The following is a 21,166-nucleotide window of genomic DNA, read 5'->3' as shown; positions in this document are numbered from 1 at the left end:
TATGTCCTGACGGCAGGGAGACTATTTGAGGCTCTCAGTGCAATGCTGTTTATTTTTTCCACCTTGGCATCCACTCAGCCATGACAGTGAAGAGTCCCACCTGTGTTTTTGAAACAATTGGCGTGGCCTGAAGTGCGACATGCTTTCGACAGCTGTCCTTCATTCATTGTCTAAGTGAGAGACCTGTTACTGTACTGAATATTTTTACACTTGGATGCATGTTTGTGCCTTTCTCATTGTGAATGAATGCATCTTTGTGAATGAATATCTGCTGAAGAAGATTGAGAGATGCGCAAGGCTTTGCTGATTGTAGACCTGTCTGGGAAAACAGGGTCAAGGTGGAATGATGATTGTGGGTTATGAAGGTGGCGTGTGAAGGCTTTTTCTGTCATTTGTTCAGTGTAAGTTTTTCAGTCATTTGTTCAGATAAACAAGTTTTTCTCAAATATCTCTATTCTGCTTAAATAAAGAAAACCTTTTGCTATTTGAGAGCCACTAGCTGCTAAAAAAAAGCACTGTACAATATGACAAACCCTAAGAGTTATCGGCACCGAGGAGACGCAAATGGTGTCATCATAATAACTGAGATGGCTAGATTCAATATGCGTATGTTAAGTTATTATGTAATTCTCTGCTGTGAGGTCAGAAAAAGACCACTTTTCTTTCATTTACGTAGCAGCTGTGCTGCAAAATAATACACCTCAAAAGAAATTCAAACACAACAAGACTGTTTTTGTGTGGTCATGAAGGCTCGCAGCAGCATGCGGTGGTGTGCTATGTCAATCAAAGGCGAGCCAGCAGCGCATACTACATCAGAGCCACAAACTTTCCTTGGAAAGTAATTATGAAGAGTTTTAGAATAAAGGTTTCTTTGCACATGACTTACCCAAATAGGCAATACCTATTTTGCATTTTTAACTTGACCTGTAGTTCGTTCAATTGTTTCTCATGTCACATTCAACTGAATCCATTTAGAAGGCTGTGTAAAGTTCGAAGTGGATAGTGGGTTAGTAAGCAAAATCTTGCTGTGGACATTGATTCGACAAGAGGACATAATTGTTTTTGTTGCGTAAACAAGTCCCTTTGTTGCTGCAACGAAATTGTCTTCATGGCAAAGAAAAGACGCCTTTGTGACAGACTTGTCTGCAGGACAAAGACAGGACACTGCAAAGTTTTCCTGACAGAATTGACTTCATGAGAGACTTTTCTTCTTGACAAAGACAAATTTCTTTGTTGAAATATAGGTTTCAGAATCGGGCTTCCTTTGTTCACCCACTTATCACCTCATCCAGAAAGACGATCGAAACTTATACCATCATGGAGCTACTAACACCGTTTGCTGATTCACCGCTTTTAGAGAATGTAATTCAGCTTCAAAGTAATTTTTTAACATAAGCAGCACCATCACGAAATAAGCTCTTTGCTGAAAATATGGCATGTGCTGATTTCGGCCAGTCTCCACATGGGCTAATGAGAGTAGACTGACCGCACTATTTTTGCAAGCTGTCTTGTGAGTACTCAGCCTTTCTGTTTTAAATGCAGTAGTATCTTTAGATATAAATCTCAGCACGCATCAGTTGTGGATTTCTCCCACTGACTGTGCCCATTGTGCAAAGGTATAAATTGAGAGGATGCATACAGTGTTAGAATAGCGTGCACTCTCTGGCCAAAGTAAGTTAGTGAGAAGGCTTGAGACAGCTTTAGCTTAACATGTATGCATCACTGTTACCATAGCATAGTGATGTGAAAGACCTCGACAAATGCTTGTGGGGACACATTCTGATGCTGCGTTCATGCAACCATAAAGTGAAATTCTTATGTTACCCAGCTCTTCTCGTTTAAACAGTAAGCTAAAGATGCCTTCACAGAGACTGTGCCTGTTTCAGTACACTTGCTTCCTCCAACAACAGAAGCACTCGTGGCACTACAAGTCCTCATGCTTTAAGTTCAGCACGCTGTCACCAGATGTCACCACCATCTCTGCTGACCATGCCTAGCATATACAGCCTCACAATAACACGTTAGCTACATTACACATCAGGCTGAGTGCTCATTATTGTAGCAGCTGTGGAGTCACGGTGAGGGAGCTTGGCACATTAGCAGGGCAATGGGCGTTGCACACAAAGCTCTATACAAGACGTCCATTTCTTGCAATCTCGATCATTACTTGTCACTCCAGTCGTCCGTGTCAGCCAAGTGCCCTTGATAGAAGCCTTTTTGTAGAAGTCGTGAATGCAAACAGTAACTTGGAATGAGATTTGTTTAGAGCACTGTGTCTAATGACAGCATTTTGTTAGCAAAAGAATCTAGCAGGTGCCAAATCGAATTGTGGGTGTTGAATGGCCCAAAGCAATGCACAGGCTATGAGAGACACTTTAGCGAGGTGTTCAATCTTGATTAATTTTCAACCACCTGGGGCTCTTTAACGTGCACCTAAACCCAAGTACAGGAGGGTTCTTGTATTTCACCCCCATCAGAACATGGCTGCCGTGGCTGAGAACTGAACCCGTGACCTCCTGTTCAGCGACAGAATGGCATAGATCTTGCGATTACACTTTGTTGAAATTTTCAGACAGCAAAAAAGGAATTGTGGCCATGCACATATGTTTACCTTGGAGTGCAGCTGTTATGCAAAAGGTGGCTCTGTTCCTCATATCAAAGCAGAGGCGTAGAAGATTTGCCAGCGGAGGGGGCTTCTGAAAATTTTTCCACCACACGCGAGCCACAGGAGCAGGGTGTTGCTTTTCGTTCATTCTGCGTCAACTTTGTAGCCTTGTACGTCCAGCCTGTCCCTTTTTCTTTGTTTCTTTTCCTCGCTCTTCCTGTCACACAGGTGGCCTCACATTGCATTTTGACATTCTCCAGTTTCATTGTCTATCTCTCTTTTTTTCTTTCTTCTTTGTCTTCCTTCAGTGCTGGGTTATTCACTCTCGTCTCTGCCATTTGTGTTGTGTTAGGCCCTTTCTATGCCCTCGCTGCAGGTGGATTTACCTCTCTTCTTCAATTCATCTGTCATTTTTTGCTCTTCCATCTGTTTTTCTCTCTCTCCCCTTCTCCACTCTTTCTGCACGTCTGGTGGCCACAACACCTGCCGCCGACAAAGCATGCGTGCCGCGTGCAAAGCCTGGCAGTGGGGGGAGGTGACAGACAGTGTCGTCTTTTGTTTTGCACCCACTCCGAGTGCGATGAAGGCAATCTACACGATCTGGTTTAGGCTTAACAATCATGGTTCCTTGAAGTCCCTTGGCGGAGTAACGGAAAGGAAAGGTTGGAAGTGTTATTTTATTGTTTTTTTTTTTACTGTTTCGTTTAGTGCTTTGCTGCATCTGGTCATGTTTTGGGATGGGAGTTGGGTATGCAGTTGCATTCCACGCACTGCATGCACCAGCTTAACACTTTAGCAAGCGCTGCATATTTTTCAACTGAGCCACTTGTTGTAGGGCAGTGTGCAAGTGCTTATGTCTCCAATTGTCATGTCGGTGTCTATGTCACGAGGTGCATTCCTGTAGATGTTTGGAATAACAGCCGAAGGGGAGAATGGTTAAGATTTTGTAATGTGGTATATACATATATATCTATATATATACACACAGCCTCGCTTTCAAATTAGAGATGTGCACTATTGTTATTGCTTGGCTTTATCGTTCGTGCTATTAAGAACGTCACTTGAAGCCATCAGGCTGGACTGACACTTGTAAGATTAGTTCACATGCAATTTTTTTCTTCCACCCATAAAACGTCACTGCAGCTCCTAAGCTCTGTCTGAAATTTTAGCTCCTGTATGAATTTCTGTATTGATTTTCGGATCTTTGACAATTTCTTTGCAAATGTGGTGTTGAAGAAATCACATTTTGCCACCACATGAAAGCTGATGGTGTTAAAGTATGTGTCAATAATGACTTACTGTGTGCTTCTTATAGTTGCTGATTGCTTCCTTTTCTTTGTTTTTGTTCCGCTAACCTCTTGAAGACCCATGAAAGCAATATTGCGCACAAAGCGTTTGTCCATGCAATAGATTTGTGGTTTCTCTTATGCAAAGGCCTGTCTTTTTTTTTTCACCAAATGACTGCTGTTATTTACACAGTATAACTTCATTCTTTCAGGATCACATTCTTAAGGCAAACATAAGATTTTATTTTCTTGCTTACCTTTGCTTGTTAAAATTACCAATGCAACTTTGTAGCGCACATGTGCTGTCCCTCTCTTTGATATTGCGATGTTGAGCTCCCAGCAGCCTTGCCTGAACAAAAGTGCAAATTCAAAGGAAAGAGGGGTTGCACTCGGCTTATTTCAGGCCGATTCGATGTTGGCATACATTTCCTCGTGTAAGGGAGGTGTTTTCGTTTTCTTATTAGCCAGTTTGGTTTGTTTTCATTGCGGCACAGGCCTTTCTTACTGAAAGGTAACGGGTTTTTTTGTAAGCTAAGTGCAGCTGTACCTCGACAGCAGGTGGTGCGCACTTGTCAGGCTCAAGTGCCAGGCCCGAGCCTGCCACCCTTACGCTTGGCCGTGCAGCCAAGTCTCAGCCACACAGGGCAGCTGCGCTGCCCCTCGTTGTCTTGCTGCATGGCGCAGCTGTCTCTGGGGAAACCCCCGCAGTTATGTTGAGCGAAACAAACTACATCGTAAAAAAAATTGTGTGCCGAAACCACCAACAAGGATTGTCAGTGTAAGCGAACAGCTGAACACTTTCATAAAGCTATTCGCTTTGGTAAAGGGATGATGCACTTACTGCGTGTGTTTGTTGTAGTGAGGATACTTAAGTGACGTTTGTTATTTCATTGCATAATCCTGTGGAGAACCGAACTGTTTGCCAGCAAGCACATTTGTAGTGTTAGTGTAAGTGGACAGCACTTGAATCTCCAGAAGCTGTATTAGTTGCTGTTCGGCTACAAAATAAGGCCAGCAGCTCAGCTGTGTGAAGCGCTCACGCTCGTTGCATTGGCACATTTGTAGCGAGGGTGAACGTGGAACCTGATACCACCAACAAGTCCGACAACCGACCACCAACCACGAAATGGGGCGAAGGCACCAAAGAAGGGTAGTTGCATTAACAATTATCGACAGCTTAAGTTACTTGAGTCGACTGCAGAATGAATGCCTCACCTGGAGTCTTCAATTATCCCTGCACTACATTAGTTGCCGGCACATTTTCTAAATTTTATCTTGCCATCAGACTGGTTACAGTTACTGAAGGGACATTGTTTATGACTAAATTATCATTAAATTACTTTATTACTCCAGCATTGTCATTAGCACATCCAGTGTGCCATTGCTTTTGGAGTTGGTTGTGCAACATCTGATGATACACCAGTGGGCTATGCATTTTTGTACTTTTCTTGAGCTCCAGGCAGGTGGCTAACATACTTGCAACCTTAAGCAATAAGAACTTTTCACCTCCCCTGTGGACTTTTTGCAGATATATCGCTTCCGCAGTACTGGAATGACCTGTATTTTCACAGCCACGCATGATAATTAACGGGCTAGAGTCACTCATGTCGCATCAAATATATCAAACAATATTGTATTTCAGTAAGACTCATACGGCCTCATCATCAAACAGGAAAGCAAATTTCTTCTCACTCCATGGTAAACTTTTGCCTTGTGTGCTGGTTTGACATAGAATAAACGACAGAACCCATTGTGTTAAAAAAGAGTGTTGGCATGGCCTGTGAAAATGTGCTGTCGGCAATGCTGATAAAGTGTGACGCAGACATGCAGATTGCCCTATCACAGATAGCTGTGGATGTCAGTGGCCACTGACCTCCTTATCAGTATCTGTTGTGAAGACAATAGAAGCTGTCACATCCAGCAGTGGTTTCACTCGCTAACAGGAAATCTTGTGCGCGTGTGATTTTCCAGGCAGCTATTGCTGCGGCTAGTAGGAGAGAATGAGTTTTGCTTGAAAATGCATGAAAATGATGTCAAGTGACCACTGGGGTTAGCTGTGGGCCTCCCTGCCTCTCTTTAATGTTCATGTTCACTTTGCAATTTTTTATGGTAGTGTATGCAATGTGTGAATGTGGTTGTGATACATACATATATATATATATATATATATATATATATATATATATATATATATATATATATATATAGCCAATGACACCCTTGATAGACACGAGAGCTATTGCTGTTGCTGCAAACATCATGAGAGTGGGTAGAACCTTCGAGGTCTAATAAAAAAAGTAATAAAACTGTACCTGGACCAGCAGTATACTGGAGTGTGTTCACAAGTCCACCTTGTTTTCTTAAATCTAGTTAATGTTGTAGTTACAGTTATGTCTGGAAGTTTGGTGGTCATTGTTGGACGCTGTCTCCTGGCAGTGAGCATAACTGATGTGTCATGGCTCATTGGATGATGTCGATACTGCATAATGATGACTTATGTCCTCAGCTTCAGTTTTAGTAAAAGGAATAAGCAAACCAGATTAAGATATCGTGGGAATAAAAGAGTTGTGGAAACACAGAAATGCTCTTTTATCCAAGAAACTCCTTGACTGAGACCGAGCATTGTGACAAAGGGTATTATTATGGTGCAACTTTCGTTAGTTGACTCTGTTTAGGCAGACGTGTGGAAATCTTTCTATTTTTCAGTGTCTGTAAAGCATCTTGTGTTAAAATGCTGGCTAACTGTTTGACCTGGAAAAACAAACTCCTGGTAAACAATGCCACTTATGTCAGAATGCAAAAAGAAAAAAGAAAATAATAAAAAAACAAGTTGAAGGCCCAGCTATTTGCTAGGATGTAACCTTGTGAGCCTTAACTTCTGAGGGAGACTCGACAGCTGGGTTTGTTGAGTTCCGTTCGTCATAATAGTAAAAGCACAATTGAATTGTATGACACAAAGGCGAAGGCATGACTGGCAACTCAGGCACTCACTCAATACTAATGTTTATTCTGGGAAGCATTCATGGATGCTTACCTAAGCCAATACAGCAACAAAGAGAGGTATCACATTAGAAGTGGGACAAGACAGCATGCATGATTACATTTGCATTAGGGTTCCCACTGAATAGCTGTGTCTGTGCGCTGGTCTGAGTGGAACGTACAGTAAGTGTGAAACTATCTAATACTTTCGTTGGGCGCTCATTGGAGCCATCTCATGCATCATTGAAGTAAAACACTGCACTGTTGCTGATGGCACTCCTCATCAAGCCAGCATTGTGAGATTCCTGATAGCTGCCAGGGTGCTGTTTCTGCTGCAGAGCAGCAGTTGCTTCACATGCTGCTTAGTACCATGTTGGTGCGCACATTGTTAGAACGCTATCCTAGGAGCTTGAGCACAACGCCAAACTTTGCCACTGCAGGCAACACTTTGCTGTAAGGTGAAGCTGCCATTTCCTTTCTGTGCCAGAGGCACGGCATAGTTGCAACATCTAAAGTTCGGTCAATAGCCATCGCGCTTATTCATTCATCACGATATATGTGGGACGTTGTGGAGATTTCAAGAAGTTTAAGGCTAGGATAAGGTTTTTGTTTTGAGCGAAATCATGGCTTCCCTTAATTGTAGCCTCCCCGTTGCGTGCATTGGAAATATATGTTGCTAAGGTGCTTGTGAAAGCACAGTCAAGTGACTCGGCATATCTGTTTGTCATGTTCAAAAGGCGTTTGCAGTGCCGCTTTAAATTTGCCTCTTGTTTTTGAACGCAGTCATTTACCTTTCCCTCTTCCCCCCCTCGCTTTTTTGCAGAGAAGATCGAGCGCAAGTATCAGGAGCTCAAGCTGGCTGGTGGCGAGCTGCTCCTGGTGGAGCTGCAGAAGGGCCCCAGCGGCCTTGGCCTCTCACTAGCCGGCAACAAGAACCGCAGCCGCATGAGCGTCTTTGTATGCGGCCTCCACCCCAACGGCCAGGCTGCCCGCGACGGCCGCATACGGGTGGCTGACGAGCTCCTTGAGGTGTGTAACCGGATGATGTCACTTGTGTATAGAGCATTAGGACGCGACATGCTGTAGTTTGATACATGGGACACAAGACGAAGGTAACACACAAATGAAGCGCTATTCGTCTGCGTGTTGATCGCGCTAGAGTACATCGTGTTCAGTCAATACCAGCCAACCCAATTTTCTGTCTTACAGAGTGTCACCACTGCTCGAAGCCCCTGCTAGCAGCCAAATTATTGAATTAAATTGAATGGAATGCTTATTTTTGATCTTGAATACAATTTCAAGAAAGGCAGCCTATCAGAAGGTAGCTGCCACAAAGTAGTGGCAACTACCCTCTTATTTTTTCTGACCCTGAGTGCTTTCATTTGCTTCCTATTTCTGTGCTGGCAACAGTAGTACCATCTTGAAATTTCTGGGGTTTGATGGGTGGCTGCTTAAATGTTAAACGTTAAATGCAAGCTGCTTAAATACCAGCTTATGTAATGTCTTCTGATAGCCATTCTTTTCCAACAATATTGAAGTCAACATGGGTGCTACAGCAAGGACAAGGGGAAGAAATAGTAAAAATAAATTAATATAACTGTTGCTACTATGGAAGACTAACGAGATAACAGCACAAAAAACAGCACTTGGTTAAACTTGGCAAGTTCTAGGTCTAGTGCTATTTGACCTTAGTTGTCCTGGTGCCAGTAAACCACTAAATTAATCATTATCAGGTGCAAAAAAATGAGAATTAAATAATGAGAAACATATAGTTGCGTGGAACACTAGTCTAGAAAGCAGTGGCGGAAGTGTGTTGCATTTCCAGTGTTGCCACTAGATGTCACTAGCATGCAACAAATTCTAAAGCCTTTAAAAAGTATGATGTAGTGACATTTTTTTCAATACTGCCGTCTCCTCCTTAATCACCTTTTTGATTGAATGAGTAGTACTCTGAGGAGACAATTCACTTCTTTTGCAGGGTTTTTTTTTGTCAGTGCCAGTCATTATACTCTAGAACTCTGTTGCCAAAGTAAAAAAAAACATGAGAATAGCTATAAGCAGACAACCATTGCTGCAGGGTTGGTGCCAGGATCTTTCTGGGGGAGGCACAGCATGATTCTCCATCTTTTAAGGGGGTGCAGGGAAAGCACTTAATCACTAGGCATTCTATAGAGGTAGGAGGGGGTCGATGAGGCACTCAGGAAGAAATTTCGAGGGGGAAGTGGGTTTGGCCATCTCTCTTCGCCCCCCTTGCAGAGCCACCCCTGCATTGCTGCTGGGGGAGGTTAAGTATTTATACTGTGCTGTGGACTGCTGGATAATTTTCTCGTAAGTATGCCCAGCTTGTACCTTGCAACCACAGCTCCCGAACTGTCAGCCTGATCAGCTTCTGTAATCAAAGCTGATTTTAGATGGTTCACCACTGTAAAGCAGCGCTACAAAGAACAAAAAGCATGAAGAAGCATAAGCATGCATCACAATGCTTTGCGTCTGCCACTTGTTTGTGTTTCTTTCTTTCCATCCTGATGTTGTTGATAGCTTATTGTTCAATGATCAACACGAACCAACTTACCTAACCTTTGCTGTTGTGTCAGTTCAAGCTGCACTCTGTATTGAATGATTAGCCCTCAGTTCTCACATATTTTGAATGCAAACTGCTGTGTAAGCTCTTCCACTTTTTGTGGTTTTGCGCTTTTTCTTGAGTGCTGGGCCAGCTGTGTATGCTGTGGATGTTTCAATTTTTCTATGGAACATGTTACTACCATACACATAAAAGCACTTTATGACATGTCAGAAAAACAATAGGTCTATTCAATTCGCCTGCACCACAGTGAAGCAGTTCACAGCGGGGCACCTGAAGTTCAGAAATTGTTTGGCTCAATTTCAGTGACGCAGGCCCAATGAGAAACTCGAAATGAATGCCATGGTGTAGACGTAGTGGAGGCATTATGTTTTGTCCAGCTGAAGTGCGCTGTTTGCGACAGTTTGAGAGGTCCCAAACCACAGGTATGGTCAACATTTGAGCCATAAGCACGACCCGCATTGCGTAGACACAGCAGGCATGCATAAGTAGGGTTTCAACGGTGCTCATGCATGTCTGCATCAAGTTGGCAATGTCAGTAGGGAGGGTGTGGAAAAACCGTAGACAAACCTTGAACCTTTCCTGAACCTTTTGAAATGAATGGTGCACTTCAGAGGCCATCATTGCTGCACTGTTGAAATGAGTGACAGGGTGCTGCATCTCGTGAACTGGTTTGGGTGATGCAGGTGAATCGAACAGACCTATTCTGCCCTCTTCACTCTACCCACAGTGATTCATTTTATTGAGATATGATGTGCTTGCAGTATGGTCAGGTTTGAGCTGGCTCTTCACGTCACATCAGAATGCTGAGGATAGGTTTGTCGCTCAGTGTGTTGAAAAAAGCAGCACTGAGACATGGGGCAAAGGAGAGAAGCAGACAACGCAGACACTGCCTGTGTGAAGCACTATCCGTGTCGCCTGTTTCTGTCTCATGTCCCACATTTTAGGACTGCTTTCCTTGAATTACTGAGTCAAGTGGACCCGTGCTGTACCTTAACACTGCTAGACCTTTGCCTTCTCTCTCTTTTGCGCTCTGCCAAAGGTGAATGGTGTCGTGATGTACGGCCGGTGTCATCTCAATGCCTCAGCCATCATCAAGAGTCTTCCGGGTCCCACGTACAAGTTTGTCCTTCACAGGTAAACCAGACCCTAGATGTCACACTTAGCACATCATCCAGTTGTGTACATTGTGCAAGAAACATTTGGTTGCTGAATTTAGTGTCTCATTAAAGTGTTTTGTTCTTCACAACACCGAAACAAGGCTGGGAACGCTAATGAGATTACTGCAGTGTCATCTTTTCATGGCAGTGTCATCTTTTCATCTTTTGTCTGTTGATTGTCCCCTCCCTTATACTTGTATAAAGATCCCTTACCTTTCTAATTGCTAAGCCACTCATCTTCATAATACCAACGAATAATCAAATCCAGCTTTCTAGCATATCCCAACAGGTTCTGCCAATAATTAAAAGAAGTGGTACCTAAAGAATATACCTTTTCTTTTTCTGACATTGTGACTGCAAAAAGAAGCATTTCTCAAGCAAACCTATGCTGGGAAAAGATTTATTGGTAGATGCTCTTTGGCTTTCTTTCATTTTAAGTTAACCATAAATATGCTGAGGCTAAGCTTAAATAAGTTACTGCCCGCACTTTTGCAAAAATCACTTGCATTTTCTTACTCCGACACCACACGCAGGACATCAGCAGTGTACAGCGTCACCATGTGCATACAAACATTACTTTGTTTATGTTTTCATTTGCTTGTTTTTCACTTGTGAGAACACCAGAATAAACAGAGTGTTCTTGCTCCTCAATAATGGCGAGGAGGAGCATCAAGGTTTTTCACACCTGGTGTTATGCCCGTTAAAACCAGGCGCTGTATTCTCAATGATCACCTTTCGAGGTACTTTTGCTTTTGCGAGATTTTGTGTGACTAGCACCAGACGTGTCAGCACCTATGGGTAACAGTGCCCCTTGCGCGATGCCAAGCATTGTCTTGGAAAGTGCCAGGAAGGCTGTCACCCATGGACACCGATGCATCATGGCATTTTAGTAACGTGAAATCTCATGAAAGTTACAATGTTCCTGAACTTATTTAGCTCAGAATACCACTCTTGTGCAGACAACCTATGTGGCCTTTTGAATAAGTTCTCTAGCACCCACAGTTGCGCTGCAATGGGCCACCCTTGTGAAAGGACGAGCACAACAGAAAGGAGCCGTGCTCACAATGCACAATTACCTGTGTGTGGAATTCCTTTCTGTCTGGGCATTTACATGATTCTGGCAAAAGCATGTTCAAGTATACTTGGCAGTATGAGATTTGCCTGTTATGGCATTGTAAAAGCGAGCGACTTGCAGCCTGGCCTACTTTCAGGGTGGAGGTAAACATGGACTGGTCACATTTGCAGCTTGCAGCTAGCAAGAGAGACCCAGAAAGAGCTGTCCACATGCTTTATTTAATGTCACCTCAACGTAAGGCTGCCACTGCGATCTTGACCTGATGATTATGAGTTCACATAAATGCTGTCAGGTCGGGCTGCGTGAGCACAAAAGCAAACTCACACAGCTCATGTTGGGTCTGTATAAATGTTGGCTGTGTCAGCCATCTCCTTTTGTGTCATATTAAAATTGGCATGTACAAAAAGAACGATTGCATGCTTTGCGTGACCTCGGGTGATAATGACTCCCTGTTTCTCATGCTGTTCACAGGAGAGAAGACGCGGTGGAGGACATGGCCGTGAAGCCCCTCACTCAATACCCAATGCAACTGGATGAGCAGGTGAGGAATGGAGAACCTGCCTCATGATCAGTGACACCGTAAAAGACTGCACAGTCGCACGGAAAACTTCACGGAGATTTGTACAGCCTTTAGTAGGCATACACCAATGGCAATGTCAGTTCTTAAGCAGACCTCCTTCTCAACTTTTTTCATCTGGGTGACTGGGGACAATGAGACACAGTCTGTGGTGAGCCGGGACACAACTGTCTATTGTGCCATGCAGGGTCCTTATGTTTGGCATGGCAGGAGAGTGCATGCACAGGTGGCATTCATGCCCAAATTCTCCGGCTGGTTGTTCGCGGTGGTCAAGGCCATGGGTGGTCTTGTACCGTGCACGAGTATGCAATAAAGTGCTGGACACATCTCACCTCGCATCCCCATACAAGTCATACTTCGTTACGAAGTCGCATCCGACATGAAGATAGCTTAGTTATATCCGATATTTGTTATAAGCATATATTCGTTACTTGCTGATATAGGGAATAAACATAGTAGATTTACTTCGCTATATCCGCATTTGTGATATCAAAGTTCAACTGCACTACGAAAACCACAACCTTGAGCATGATGTCCACTCAAGCATGCTTGTGCTTCGACATTGTGTCAGGCAAGCCCCTCTTCTCCAATTGTTTTCTGGCTTGCCACTACCACCCTTCAGCAGCTGAGGGCTCTGGCTTAGTAACTCATTCTAATTAGACCTTTTGTTCAAGCAATTTCAGTTGTCTCATCAATACTTCATAATTACTGTCAGCATCAGGGACTGCCCAAGCGCTGTATAATTTGTCAGCCATCTAGCCTTTCCTGCTTTCTTGTAGCAACTATTTACAAATTTTGCCAATACTCCAGTGCTACTCAAGCAGTGTGCCGTACAGTCTCTTAATCTTTAGCAAATAGCCAAATCACTTTTATCTCTTCCCCTTGTATCTGCACTAGAATTCCCAAAACTGCTGCTCTTTTTTTATCGAGATATATTACTTTATTTTCTCATTACAAGCGTTTGCACATTGAGCATCACGACGCAGGACTTGGCATGCTGGAGGCCACCGACAATCGCACAGGAAACCCTAAAAGCCAGAAAGCCATTCATGATTGGCTGGCACTTATATGCAAGGCACTTATGAATGCTCTTTCATGTATGTGGGTAGTGTGAAACTTTGGGCCATGGTGTCTGTGGAGGTAGTTTAAAGCCTGTTTCCAAATAATTTGTTGCATTGCTGTTTTTGTGAAAGAGGCCTACACGGCTCAGCATTCCTTCGATATTGCCACTTTTGAATTGTTTTACTTTTTACTTTGGGCGTGCGAGTATTCGTCCTTTTAAATATGAATTGAATAGTCTTTGCTCTTCCGATTTGTATTCCATTCAAGAATTCACTTGTACGTTATGACGAATATGTCTTAAAGCATTATTACTTGGAAGCATCAGAAATGAGCACATTTCTATCGGTAAGGCAAGATTGAATGGCACAAGCCTCACCCTTGTGGAACAGGTATAAATTGTTGACTGTATTCAAAATTGTCGAATATTCACTATTGCTCGAATAACAACGCATACCGGAGTCTCGGGAGCGAAAGGCGAATGCAAGGGTCTTCCGAATGATTCTATGGCAGGACAGCTGCGGTTGTTGCACCAGTTCTTGAGCAGAAGTGTGGAGCAGATAATTTCTGGCCCATAATTTCCAGGCCTTCCATAAGAATGTCTAAATTAGGCAGCCTATATATGAATCTGTTGTCTTGATTTAGGCAAAGTAATTTAATATTTGTCCAGTCTCATACGTGTTTGCATTCCATTAAAGAGATTAGTAGTTCTGTAGTATCACACAATTTTTTCTGTCGTGGTACGGAAAGGCAGGCATGCAAGTATGTACGAAAGTAGAACAAGGACAATGCAGATGAATCCCTACTAATTTGTACAACTTTCAGCCATTCTAAACACTTCTGTTCTTCAGTGAACACTGTACTCTTTGTGCATCTGGTGACGTACTGTTTCTTTGTTTCACTACCGTCATTGCCGTGGTGCACCGGATAAGTGAAAGCAGCTGTCAATCATTTACAAGCTACTCAGTAGAACGGATGTCCACTTGTGAACTGCATAACACACATGTATCAAATAGTAATGTAAAAAAAAACATTTTCCTTTTTTTTGCCCAAATAGATTTCACGCAAATGTTATTTCACTTTGTTCAGGAATGAGAAAGTATTCAGTATTTGATTCGATATTCAAAGGTTGTTTTTCTAGAATATTCATACTCAATTCAGTTGGAAAACTTCACTATTTGAACACCCCCACTTGTTACAAAAGTTTGCTTTCATATAGTTATTACTATTATTGTGTTATTGCTCATTTGCAAGATGCATATTGTATCAGAAATAGAGAAAATGCGCTGCCACTCTGGTATTTAAGGGTAAGACAGGTCAGCCTGATTATATTGTATGGGCACTGGGAGTACTTTAGCAGTATCTTTTCGAATCAATGCAAGCACCAGTGACTGCTCTGGAGCTTGCAGTGCTTTTATAAATATTGAACAGACTCTAGCAGTGTCATTCATTCCAGCAATAGCTGACTGTGTTTTTGGTATTGCTACTATTTCTGCCTAGTTGTGCCTCTTCTTGTGGGCAGAAGTTGACTTAACATTTGCGACTTAACATCAATGACAGAAACTTAATAGTTTCTGTCATTGAAGTTCATTACTTGGTTTTTGACTGCACCTTTTGCAAGCACAGGCCGATAGCCTGTGTATCCGTCTAAGGGGCAATGATTGTTTATTTTGCATGTTGTTTTTTTTGCAGGGGCACGAAATAAAATATGCAAACTACCGAGGGGTCAGGACCGTAACCGTGAAAAAGGTCAGTGCTCTATTGTGTGATCTACTACAAGTGCCGTGTCAATTTGAATGCTTAGACTTTTAAAAAAGTACGGTTGAGCCTTATTATAATGGCATTGCATCTCACACAAAAGTACCTTCATTGTATCCAACGTTCGTTATAAGCAGATATTCATCACTTTAAATGAATGAAATAGTGATAATGCCTAGCAAAGAGGGCAGGTTAAAAACTTTTAAGAAGTTTTTGTAAAACGTTTTACAAACTTCTGAAAAGTTTTTGACTTATCCTTTCTGGCCGGCGTTTTCACTATTTGATTGGTTCAACATGCCCGTCTCGCCCAGATAAGATGTCAAGCCATTGATTTCATGTATTTATCACATGCTGATAATGTCATGAAACATTTTAGGTTTACCTTATTATATCCGATAATTTGTTGATTATATCGAGGTTCAAGTTTATTCAGTATTCAATTCAGTATTTGTGGAAAGTGGTTTAAAATATACTTGTGTTCAATTTTATTTGAAAATTTCACTGTTTGAACAAAGCTAACTAAAACACTGAAAAGATAACATGCTATATATTTTCCACATGCGCATTCTTATTTTTGGTAGTGAACTACTGAGAACACTGCTGTTGATTATATGCTGAGAACAAGTGCAATGCCTAAAGCATAGTGTCGTGCTTAATGTACAGCTGTGGTCAAATAGTTCAACAACCATGCTCGCTACGAAAAAGAACTTTCTTATTTTGCAACCTGTATAAGGACGCAGCTTCAAATCAAGTGACACAACACATGCGTGCACGTCCAACCAGTGCAAATTGAAATACATTTTGGTGCTACCACGGTTTCTGAACTTTTGCTCATGGTGGTACCTGGCAGGGTAGTAGAGCAGCTTGTTATTCCTGCAGACCCGAGGACCGCACCCTTGACTGCGCCGATGTCACCTCAAGTTTCAGCAGAGGATGCTATGACAAAGGCTGCCGGTAGCTGTAGTTTTCAGAAAACTGAGTGGGAAATCTGGTTGGCACATTTTGTTTATGAAAGGATGGATTTGATGGCTTTTTCTTTTACTGCACAGTCGCACCTTGTAGTATAATGGGCACATCTGTGAATGTCTCTTAGAAACTGCAACAGCACCACCAAAAGTTCCTCAACATATTGTTGGGCTTCAGGTGATCTCAACTTAAGAACATCTGAAGTGTCGCCTGTCGGTTTCTGCTGTTCTGAATTTGCTGCTACTTGTGTGCTGCATCATATAAAAGTAATTCATAGTTTTAAGAAAGTGCGCCATGTATCCCACAGAAGCCTCGGACACGGGGCAACAAAATAATGCATGCCAGCCTCCCTTCCTCCTTATATCTGCAGGATTTTTACTAACTTTAATGCTCGCAGGTTGACAGGTATGCCAGTGTAACATTGACCAATCTCTTGCCATGAGCTGTGCTTTGTACTAGATGCTGTACCTGAGACTTTGCTAACACCTAACACATTATTATGTCCAGGGGACGCATGGTCTCGGCATCATGATCCTGGAAGGCCGCCATGCAGAAGCTGGGCTCGGCATCTTTGTCTCGGACATTCAGGAAGGGAGCCCTGCCCACCAGGCCGGCCTCGGCGTGGGTGACATGATCCTCGACGTCAATGGCACCGACATCACTGGCGCCGACTATGACACGGTGAGCCTAGGACTGCCGTAGCGTTGTCAGTAGGGCTGCACAAATAGTAATTTTTGAGACCGAATTGAATATGAATGGAATAGTACCTGAAATGAATCAAATTGAATGCTGAATACCTCTTTTTGAATTAAAAACATCCACTTTCACCATTAATGTAAAACAATATTCGCATTCGCGTGCATTCATATTGTTCTTATTCACAATATGAACAAGTTTCTGTTACAGTATTGCACATTATAAAGCGTTGTTTATTAGAAGTCTAAAAGGAGCATTCGGAAGAAATAAACTGTTTCTTCATGTACCGGGGACTTTTTGGAAAGTGCCAATGATAGCTATTTAGAAAAAAACATTTGGAAGCAAACTTCCCGAGCGATGTGCATTGCACTCCACTACACAACTGCACTCATTTAAGTCTACTATGGGTGCCAGGATGAAATTTATCGCACTTTAGTTCACTTTTTTGTTTAGTAGTGCACACTTGAGAGTTTAAGCTATTATAAAGCATATTCTTGGTTTGTAGCGTGAAGAGACACAGACGAAGGCTAGAAAAAGACAAGACCTGTCTTCTTCTAGTCTTCGTCTGCATCCCTTCACGCTGCAAACCAAGAATATGTTGCCTTACCAACTTGCCCAACTGTCCATCCTTTTGTATTATAAAACAATTTGAAAACATACGTATCTACAAATTCTGGCTATTTGATACATTACAGTAGCTAAAGGTCTGGATAAACTAGGCAAACAAATACGCCAAGTGTTTTATTGAATGGTGCTGCTACCAATCACCGGCACAAACTATATGGACCGCAGCGAATGACAGTGGTGCTAATGGGACCAAGGAGACTCGTGGGCTATCAGGAGGGCTGAAAAAGTAAATACTTGAGCTGCCATGGAGAGAATCAATAGCGGTCAAACAAGGCATGTTGCTGGAGTGAATGTTTCGACGAAGAGACATATGTCTTTGTCAGGGTAGCAACTGCTTTCCTTGGCAGATTCCCCTGTATTATTATTATATAATCTACTGTATTAGTTAACTATGTGGGAACAAATGTGGAAACATTACCCGAGAGAATAAATAAGCAATGAAAACTTTTATTGCACGAACTTACCCCTGAAAGCAAACAGCGCTAACATGGCCACAACATGGGTGATCACAGTTGGCTGATTGTTTAATTAAAACTGAACCAGCTCTTGGCCAGTCGCTGTTTGTACATGAAGCTGAGAGTCCCAGATTTGCCTTCATATAGCACAATGAATGTTCCTGAAGGAGCTTGAAGCATTGCATTCAATGCGTGCAAGCAGTGCAACGACTCGCATTTCGAAACATAAAAAAGATAAGCAGCACGCGTCGGGGTCGATAAGATATCAGAGTAAAGTGCAGCAATACCATGCAGCAATATGTGGATCAAAGGCAGTGCCTGTTTCCAGCTAAAAAAGTTCGAGGTTTGCTAAAGCGGAACATGCTCGATGGTGCAAAGGCGTTAATTAATGGTAGCAAACAAAGTATTTTTGGTGGCAAGTGAATCTGTTCCTTGTAATGACAGACGTGTGCATTGAGGCTCTGTCACATGGTAAGAGTTGTACCTCATCATTCACAATGCTTCGCCTCCAAAACGTTACCCATGTTACTCTCTGCACATCTCTCTGTACCAGTTTAACAATCTAAATCCTTATTTATTTGATAAAATTATGCACTTATCCTTAACTGTGAGATGTGATCTCATCAATTGTTTGTTCTATGTTCTCATTGTATGTTGTTGGTGGTTGTCGGTTCCTTTAAAGGAATTTTTCTGAAAAAGGTGGCAGCAGTGTACTATGTGTGCATATGTATGTGCATATGTATCTGCACACCCAAAAAGTTCAGCAGGCTTTGGCATCTGGTGCTGCAACAATTCTCTCAACAACTCGCATTACATAGATGTCAACTACAGCTGAGTTTGGTGAATTTGCTGGTTACTTTGGGTTGTATGTTCTCCCGGTTAGTACGTTTTTCCTCACATTTTTTTTTTCCCGAAATGTATGTACAAGGTCCTACTGCACTTGTAATTCTGTTATAATCTTGCAAGCGGACGGTATAATCTTAAGGAGATATTGGTGAGCTACTATTGGTTGACCATTGCTCTTGTAGACACAGCCACTATTAGACTCATGTACGATCGCATAAAGTAACACAAGCACTGCCTTTGTTAATTTGTTTAATCATCTGTGTGCATAGGGGTGCGCTGTGTCTAGAACGCAGATGGTATCAACTAACAATGCACAATCAATAAAATATCAGTTAGTGCAGTGTATACTTTTCATCCTGTTTGTGCTTGACTTATACTGGTATCACGAGGGCACTTCCGATCACGATCAGGCCCCATCGAGATTGAATGTCTAGACTGCGATTGGCTACCTTCCGCAGCTCGTGTGAATGAGCCAATTGCTATCGGGAAATTCGGTCCCAATCAGGCTCAATCCTGATCGAAAGGGCACCACGTGACACTCGTGTTAGTGAGGGATCGCTCACAGCTGACGCCCGCTGTGACGTGCATGCAGGTGGCGCAGCTCTTGAAGCAGGCCGAAGGGGTGCTGACGCTGATTGTGGCGAGGCCCATGGGCAACGTGGTGCCCTTGCTCAAGAAGAAGGCCGCATCTATTGAAACCCAGGAGCCCTCACGAACGGTCCCCTCCAACCGCAAAAGTGAGTGCCCTGCAAAGTTTGTTGCCCGCACCCTTGCACCGTCACGCGGAATGCCACTTGCATGTTTACTCCTTGCATTCTTCCTTTTGTGCAGAAGTGTGTATGCCAATCCGTCGACATAGGATGGTTCAATTGGGGTGTAATTAAATATGCTCGAAATGATCGCTGTTTGTGCATGAACGTGAACGAAGAGATGGTGTGCGGTAAACCTCCTCATGGTTATGAGCAAAGCAGAGCCACAAGGATAGAGTGGGAAGTAGAATTGATAGAAGATGCTCGCACTGAAATTCCAACTGAATTTTATTTACAGAAAATTCTTGGTCATGCATAAATGCAAACAGAATAAACCAATTTCTTTCGCTTGGGTTTTCATTGCTGCAACATGCCTTCTTTCTATTCTTCACTGTAATAGCTGGCTTATTTCCTGTGTTTTTATAGAACCAAGCATTTTTTACCAATAAATTATAGATGGAAGATCAGCGTTTATCCTATTTAAACTTTATCCACTACTTCGTCCTTGTGGTTCTTCATTGCTGATAATCGTAGACCTATTCTCCAAATTTTCTGTTTTTATAAACCCCTACCTTCCCCTTTTCCCTCAAGGCACTTTCTGCTGTTAGCTGTCAAACCGTTGTGACAAGCAGCCTGACCACAGTTAATTGCTCTCACATTCTCCAGCATTGGAACCAGCAAATGTGGGTTGAACATTGGCATGTGTCCACGAGAGGCACTGAATAAGTACTACACTTCCATCTATTTAATTCGGCATTTATAAAGAAAAACGAATTTGAGTTTATGCTTACTGCTATTGTGTTATCTACTTGTCCTCCTGCATTTGCTTATTGGTCAGGGGCTTTTCATGTGTCAATTATTTTGGTGGGTTTAACGATTTGTAGATTGAATGTAAAAACACTGCATATTTAGTTGCGCGCAAGTGCGTATTGCAAAGCCTTTCACCTGCTTTATGAGCGTCAATTCACGTGTCGTAGAAGTAAAGCGGGCCGGAGCTGACTGTTTAGAGAAGCAGGCAGAAAAGGATTTGCACAATTTCTCGGGAAAAGTGTCTATGATGTTGGCTTGAATGCTTTTGCACGCCTTGCAAAAGAAAAGTGCTCCTGCGCACATAGTGGAGGGCAATCTGTGAGCATCGCAGAGTGGAGGCTGAACGACATAGTAGAAAAATAAGAATGCAAGCTTCATGGCACTGTTAGCTTCCTTTATTCCAAATTGCTAGGGATCGCACTATTCATCAAGGGAATAGAAAACAATCTACGTATGTCTAAGAAATTGAACGACAGCAGTTTGCATTAAAAAAAGAAGACACTGGTTGATGATTGATTAACAATTTACGCCGGGCGTTTTCCCAAAGTGCTACAAAATCAACTTCTGGCGACGTAACACATTGCGAGGCTTTAAGTCAAATGCCATTTATTGGCGATATGTTGCTAAACATTTAGCAATTCTTAAATCTGAAAGTTCAAGGAACAATTAAGGTTTATGCTAATTAATAATTTGCATAAGGATAATGAGTGTTCCTCAGGCAACCTGGCTTCTCCGTCGCTATCATTGTCCCTTGATGACTCCTTGTAATCAACATCAAAGTCCTCTGAATCAGAGTTCATAGGAAGCACTTGAATTTCTGCCTTGTGCAAAGTTTTTTAATTTTTCCGTCATTAAAAAAATGCATGGAATTTTTGCACCAATTCACCATACTGGAAAGCGAGCACAACAGTGACAGTCACTGAGCTTTGTCACGCCA

General features: G+C 42.5%; 1 protein-coding gene and 1 long non-coding RNA gene across 3 annotated transcripts in view; one reads left to right on the top strand and one right to left on the bottom strand.

The window, feature by feature from the left end:
- The window catches only part of LOC126517967 (multiple PDZ domain protein-like), a 301,027-nt gene that overhangs the window by 240,697 nt on the left and 39,164 nt on the right, over positions 1-21,166 (top strand). For both annotated transcript variants that reach the window (XM_055064300.2, XM_050167791.3), the window contains exons 25-30: positions 7,694-7,899; positions 10,494-10,588; positions 12,158-12,227; positions 15,015-15,071; positions 16,554-16,727; positions 19,263-19,407. In XM_055064300.2, coding sequence (XP_054920275.1) covers positions 7,694-7,899; positions 10,494-10,588; positions 12,158-12,227; positions 15,015-15,071; positions 16,554-16,727; positions 19,263-19,407 — 747 coding nt within the window. The remainder of the gene's footprint in view (positions 1-7,693; positions 7,900-10,493; positions 10,589-12,157; positions 12,228-15,014; positions 15,072-16,553; positions 16,728-19,262; positions 19,408-21,166) is intronic.
- Positions 33-4,539, bottom strand: LOC126517976 (uncharacterized). The gene is made up of 2 exons (XR_008609618.2): positions 2,602-4,539; positions 33-100 (listed from the first exon to the last, which is right to left on the bottom strand). It is a non-coding gene; the product is annotated as an uncharacterized lncRNA (long non-coding RNA).

This window comes from Dermacentor andersoni, chromosome 11, assembly GCF_023375885.2.
Source record: "Dermacentor andersoni chromosome 11, qqDerAnde1_hic_scaffold, whole genome shotgun sequence".
NCBI lineage: Eukaryota > Metazoa > Arthropoda > Arachnida > Ixodida > Ixodidae > Dermacentor > Dermacentor andersoni.
The sequence above is the reverse complement of the archived record's forward strand: the minus strand, read 5'-3'. Positions and strand labels throughout refer to the sequence as shown.